Source organism: Lolium rigidum, chromosome 6 (assembly GCF_022539505.1).
Source record: "Lolium rigidum isolate FL_2022 chromosome 6, APGP_CSIRO_Lrig_0.1, whole genome shotgun sequence".
In the NCBI taxonomy this organism is placed as follows: Eukaryota; Viridiplantae; Streptophyta; class Magnoliopsida; order Poales; family Poaceae; genus Lolium; species Lolium rigidum.
The window spans coordinates 305849174-305855860 of NC_061513.1; the positions used below are offsets into that span (position 1 = coordinate 305849174).

The 6687-nt window shown below is 44.7% G+C and overlaps 1 protein-coding gene across 1 annotated transcript; it reads left to right on the forward strand.

Annotated features, from left to right (window-relative positions):
- Positions 1 to 967: 967 nt before the first annotated feature.
- Positions 968 to 4370, forward strand: LOC124661333 (fructose-bisphosphate aldolase 3, chloroplastic-like). Its single transcript, XM_047199192.1, has 6 exons — positions 968 to 1120; positions 2272 to 2541; positions 2654 to 2763; positions 2850 to 2940; positions 3491 to 3760; positions 3839 to 4370. The coding sequence occupies exons 1-6, from the start codon at positions 983 to 985 to the stop codon at positions 4115 to 4117; spliced, it is 1158 nt and encodes a 385-aa protein (XP_047055148.1). The 5' UTR covers positions 968 to 982; the 3' UTR covers positions 4118 to 4370.
- Positions 4371 to 6687: the final 2317 nt, after the last annotated feature.

Genomic DNA, 6687 nt, shown 5'->3' on the forward strand with positions numbered 1-6687 from the left:
AGTAGCTCTGAAGTGATATACTGACACAACTCCAAACCACCCTTTACCTTTCGATCATACTATCATGAATCAAAGTTTGGCTTCAGGGACAAGCAAGTATTGGTAGTTAGTGATGGACTATTAATTCCACACGGCTCATTGTACTATCGCAAACACAAGTTTTTTTTTGAAATATTTGCTTCGGCACTAAACCATTCAAGAAGGAGCATCGAGGTAACTAAAACTGAAGGCTCTGGAGTCCGGGTACATCTCGGCCTGCTTTACCGATGTTCGTTGGACTTTCTAATTCCTCTTCTCTGAACATACATATTAGTTTCAGATTTAGTCTCATTCTCATCACAGAGGACAGTGGTGTCATGTTCATGCTCATGTTCCCGTGAGACTGAGAATATAATTGTTCTTCTTAGGTTCGAATATAAAAAATAGTAAATATTCCCAAATCAAAGAGACTAGAATAATCCCTCAAAAAAAGATTAGCGGGCATGTTAAATTAAAAATTAGATCAAATCAGGAGAGATTTTGGAGATGGATGGAAAGGTTCCGCTGCAGCGCGCGGGCATTTTCCTAGTCGACGATTAAGGATTTAAGGTTTTTTTTCGTGATCTCCAACGTGCGCCCACATCTGGCCTCGTCTCAAAAAAAAAAAATGTCTGGCCTCGGCGGATCCGCCCGTTCGCCCGGCGGCGGAGACATCAACCACGGCTCATTAAACAAAAAAAAAAGTACTTCGGCAAATGGCCATTTACCTATTACATATTCACGTCCGTAACCTTCTGCATTAAGCACTGGACATAGCAAACCACAGGGCAGGGGCTGACACATAAATACAGCATAACACCAGGGTGCGCCGCGTAAAACCGCTCGCTCGCTCGGCCTACTTTGTCGCCTCGCCCTGCCCACCAACCCACCTCCTATTTCTCGCCGTCGCGTCCTGAAACTCCAAGCCCTTCCCACACAGCCCGATCGCATCGCATCAGGATCAATGGCGATGTTGACGGCCAAGCTGAGCTGCTCCCCGGCCGCCACCGCCGGCCTCGGCCGCCGATCCGGACCCGCACGCCGCGCCGCGGTCGTCCGCGCCTCCGCCGGCTCCTACGCCGACGAGCTCGTCTCCACCGCGGTGAGCGCCCGATTCGGAACTCAACGATCTAACCTTTGGAAGTTTGCATGTGTCCTGTACTGGTGTGTGGCGATCTGGGGTGGCGATGTGTTTGGTTTGGTTGGTGTCTAGCGGCGATCCGTGACGGGGACTGTTCTGTGGGGTTCGCTGCGGTGGGGAAAATGGGGATTTGTTTGTATGTGCCGATTGAATTGAATCATTTCACCGGGTATTTATGTCTAGCTCAGTTGCGCACCATAGAATATTTCTCTGCAATCAAATTTGGACTGATAGATTTCCAGGAAAGTAGGTATGCTGATTTATTCTCTTATATAAGACAGGAGGCTACATGATGTGGGAAAAACTAGTGATAGTTACTTAGTTAGGCCCAGTTACTTGATTGCATCTTGTACCTGCATCATCCCAGATCAGGACATGTTTGGGTTGGTACGATCTTGGCTGTCCTTGTTAGGGGTTGACTTTTTAAATTTACATTCAGCAAGGTTCAGTCTTCAGACTATTGTGCCAGTAGCGTGGGAAGAAGACATGTGATGCTAGGGTTGCTTGGAAGATAAATTCTCAAACACAAACATCGTCAAATGTTTCAAGGGAAAATTGACCATCCATATGTTTATATTTGTATACATATCCAGTTAGTAGATTGATGGATGGACTTGCTGATGTAGGATTGCTATACGATAATTGCATATGTGGAAAAAAACTACCAGAACTATTTTAATTCTGGTTTTGTTAGGGTTGATCTTGTCTTCTCAGTTCTCATGAAAATGATTGCCTCCTTTGCATTATCTGTATATTGAGGATTTATTTAGTTTCTGTTACAATGTTTCACTTTCTATTTATTTGCCGATTGGTGCAAGTATGTCCTGATACATAGAACCATGCCTTTAGATTTTGAACTACCTCAAGCCTGAAACCACAGTGATGTTAGTATGATTGTTTGAGGTTGGGTATCTTAAAACTGGTATTTCGAGTTATTTCTTACCACCTCCATTCCAAAATATAAGCCTTTTTAGAAAGCTAAACTAGCTTTTTAAAAGGCTTATATTTCGGAACGGGGGTAATATTTTCTAACTACTGCTCCTTCCTTTTTTTGCCGCAATGCATTCTCTGTTTGGTTTATGACTGCAAATCTAATGGTCCACCACCTGCAGAAAACTGTTGCTTCCCCAGGGCGTGGGATCCTAGCGATCGATGAGTCGAATGCAACGTGCGGAAAGAGATTAGCATCCATTGGTTTGGATAACACGGAAGTTAACCGCCAGGCCTACAGGCAGCTTTTACTGACCACTGCTGGTCTAGGCGAATACATTTCTGGCGCTATTATGTTTGAGGAAACACTTTACCAGTCAACCACTGATGGCAAGACATTTGTTGACTGCTTGAAGGACCAGAATATCATGCCTGGTATCAAGGTTGACAAGGTATGCATTCCATGATCTAACAATCTTAGATTCACTGTGCTGTTGTAGTCAGCAAGAGAGTACTAGCATTCTAATTTGTATTACTTGATTTCCTTTGTCTCGCCCAAAAAAGGGTTTGGTTCCATTGCCTGGATCCAACAATGAATCCTGGTGCCAAGGTCTTGATGGTTTGGCTTCAAGGTGTGCTGAGTACTACAAGCAGGGGGCACGTTTCGCAAAGTGGTCAGTTCATACCCTCATTGTGCATTTTCTAACTCTTTATTGACTTTCCCTTTCTAAGCTTGCTATGGTATGTTCATCTTCTCCAGGAGGACAGTTGTTAGCATCCCTTGTGGCCCCACTGCATTAGCTGTCAAGGAAGCAGCATGGGGACTTGCTCGTTATGCTGCTATTGCACAGGTCACTATACATTTCCAACCACTGAACTTTTGCAAGGATGAAGTGATCCCTTATTTTGTGTAATGTTGTGCTTATGAAACCTTGACGAACGACATCATCCTTTTTTTAGGCTTGTATTTGATATCTCGTACTTGGAACCCTCTGAGACAAAATAACCTGTCCTTCTCATCCACTGAAACTCTATCTGACAAGTAGTTTGAACTAATTAACATGTGAAAAAAGTTAACTGTCGGTATGTTTGTGTAGGCAATCTGTTCATGAAATGATCCTATCTCATTTATGCTTGTTTGAATAAGCTTAAGCTTAATTTTTTTTTGTGGGGAAGCTTAAGCTTAGTTTGAAGGTGGAAAAAGTATGACTGCAGATGTTTTTATGTATTATGATTTCAAAGAAAGTGGTAAAATGAAGCAAACAAAGAAAAAAAAATGCAACAGTACATCTTATGGGTGCACAAAATTTAAGTAACTAAGCACACTATATTCTCTTCTATTTTGTGCTCAGATTATTTTGGTATCTTCACTCAGCATGTTTCAACCTTAATAATCTGCAGGACAATGGTCTAGTGCCAATTGTGGAGCCAGAGATCCTTCTTGATGGTGACCATGGCATCGAGAGAACTCTTGAGGTGGCAGAGAAAGTGTGGTCCGAGGTATTCTTCTACCTGGCTGAGAACAATGTTCTGTTCGAGGGTATCTTGCTGAAGCCCAGCATGGTTACACCTGGAGCTGAACACAAGGAGAAGGCTACTGCTGAAGCCATTGCGCATAACACCCTTACAATGCTGAAGAGGAGAGTACCACCTGCTGTCCCTGGAATCATGGTATTGTCTCAATTTTTGAACCATTTTAGCTTCTCCTGATTAAACCATAGCTATAACCCTGTCGACTTTTTTCTTCAGTTCCTTTCTGGCGGACAGTCCGAACTGGAGGCAACCATGAACCTGAACGCGATGAACCAGTCTGCAAACCCATGGCATGTATCCTTCTCATACGCCCGTGCTCTCCAGAACTCGGTGCTGAAGACATGGCAGGGACGCCCAGAGAACATTGAGGCTGCGCAAAAGGCCCTGCTGGTCCGTGCCAAGGCCAACTCGTTGGCGCAGCTTGGTAGCTACACCGGCGAGGGCGAGAGCGACGAGTCCAAGAAGGGGATGTTCCAGAAGGGGTACACTTACTGATGAGACTGGCAGGATTTATATACGAGAAGATGCGCGTCATTTTGCATCATGGTTTTGTTTCAATGGTGTGAATAATCACCAGCATGTTGGTGCCAACGGCTGTTAGTTCTATTAGCAGTGCAGAAACATTAGAATTGTCTGAAGTTTTATTTGTGAGAACAAACCCTTACTGTAATGCATACCCTGAGAAAGTTGATGAGCTCGGGGGCTGAGGATAGCATGATTCATGCCGTGAAAAACGACTTTGGCCGTATGCGTGGGTTTACTTCAGTTTTTCTTCTTATAAATAGGTGTTTTACTCTCAGTGTCCCCACTAGGGCTGGACGGCTGGTCCGCAGGGTTCACAACTTGCATAGAAGCAAAATGGTCACCCCAACATTGTCTACTTATTGTTCACCAGAACGGTCAACATTTTTCGATAATAGGCGCTTTACAACATTTTTCGATAATGGGCGCTTTATTACTTTAAAAAGCAATTACATCTGGTCTCTGTATAGTCAAGATGTACACAGCTGTTTCATAGTCTTAAAAATCCCAACATAAAAAATAAAAAAAATGAATTACATATCAGTCATGAGCAAATGTAAAAACGCCTAAGGTGTAGGTGGCGGTCCAATCTTTAGATTATGCTGCCATCCATGTAGTGAAAAAGTATCCCACGCTGTATCTTCCAACCATGTACAGACCTTCGTAAAAAGGTCGCGGTTCTCCACTCTGAACGGAGAATAGCAGTACACCTGTAAATAACCTGCATAAGAGAATAATTCTTATCAGTAATTTTTTTTATCATTTCTACATAGCCATAACGACCAGATAACGACAAGCGCTCTACCCTAATAAGCGTCATAAACCTGTGATCAATACCATGAAGGCAATTACCAAAGATATTGGCCACACAAGTTGGAGGATACAGATCGGATGCTAATTGGATGCATGACCATATAGATCTGGCAAAGCGGCACTGGAAGAACAAGTGTTTAATCGTCTCATTTTGGTGACAAAAAACATACTGACTACTCTCACGCCAATTGTGTTTCAGAAGATTATCTTTGGTTAGGATTACCCCTCGACGTAAATACCAGCCAAAAATCTCTATTTTTAGCGGTATTTTCAAACATTACCAACTTGCCGCCCTATATCACTTCTACTGTTTGACAATGACAACATCTTCTTTGAAAATGCGATGATAGGAGTTCTTTGGTCATCATTGCGCGGACCAAGTGAGAATTGTGTGAAAGAATGGTTGAGAGTCCAAAGTGAAGTGCTTAATAATCTCTACTTGGGTATGCCCACAGTGTGGTCAGTCTCCCACTGCTACCTTTAACTTTCTCTCCGACAAAATTTGGAATTACATAAATGGGCGGCCAATGAAGCTTTGCTAAAGTAGGCCATTGCAACTTTTGCGACATGTGAAAAGATGAAGGCGGTTATCGCTAATAGATGGTGGGGAAAAAACGGGAAAACGATAACTTGGAGATCATGGGCTTGGCTATCGTTTGTCGACACCAAAGGTTTTATGGGCTGTGGGGTTTCACGACCTCGCTCTCTTCAACTAGGCCATGCTTGCTAGACAATGGTGGCTAGTATAGGCCCATTTGTCTGATAGCTTTAAAGTTTTGACTAAAGTTGGAACTAATAGAGCAACGGTGGTTGCTCATAAGGTACTTCGACTTATACAATCAGCCTTCTTTTTTTTTTTTTTTTTTGCGGAAAAAGGAGTGATATTATAGCCTCGAACATACAGAAAAGTCCAGTACAAGAGAGAAAATACAAACTGGTCCAAAGGACCCCGATGTCGATGACGAAGACCCCGATGCCGCCGGTGGCGCGCCGCCGCCGTTGCGCCTCTTGCTGGCCTGGAACAGGAGCAACCCCTCCGCGGACGGGAAGTCGCCGGTCGCCGGTTCCTGGGAACCTACACCACGGTCCATCATCTTCATCGCGAAGCCGAACATCAACTCCTTCTTCTTATTCAGCGGGATCCGGCGCGACCGCCACGCCAACGCCGGGGAGGGACTGAAGAACTCGACGGATCCAGAGATTCGCGAGCTCGGGGAAGGCGAGAGCTCTGCCGCAGCACCCCAGAGAGCGCCACCGCCGGAGAGGAAAAGCTCCGCCACCAAAACGCCACATCGGCCGCACCTCCGCCTCCTGAGCGCCGCCGACAAGCTACCTAGAGCCCCTACACTATGTACAAGCCATGGAGCGCCGATCCCCCACCCTCCCGCCGCCGGAGCGGCCGCCGGAGAGGGAGAGATCGAACGCTCCGATGGCGAGCGAGGTGGGATTCCCGGTGGGTTCACAAAATCGCCTATCCCCTACTGTAGCGGGAGAAACATCCTTGAAGTTGCAGGGGTATTAGGGTCAATAATGCTATTGGACATTTATTTACAATCGTTGAAGGGGCTTCGATAGCGGAACCATTGTATCATATTTTGTTTAATATTATCGTTGATATGTTGGCCATTATCATATCTAGGGGTAAGGAGGATGGTAAGATCAGTGGATTAGTACACCATCTTGTGGATGGTGGAATTTTTATTCTTCAGTATATGCGAATGATACTATCT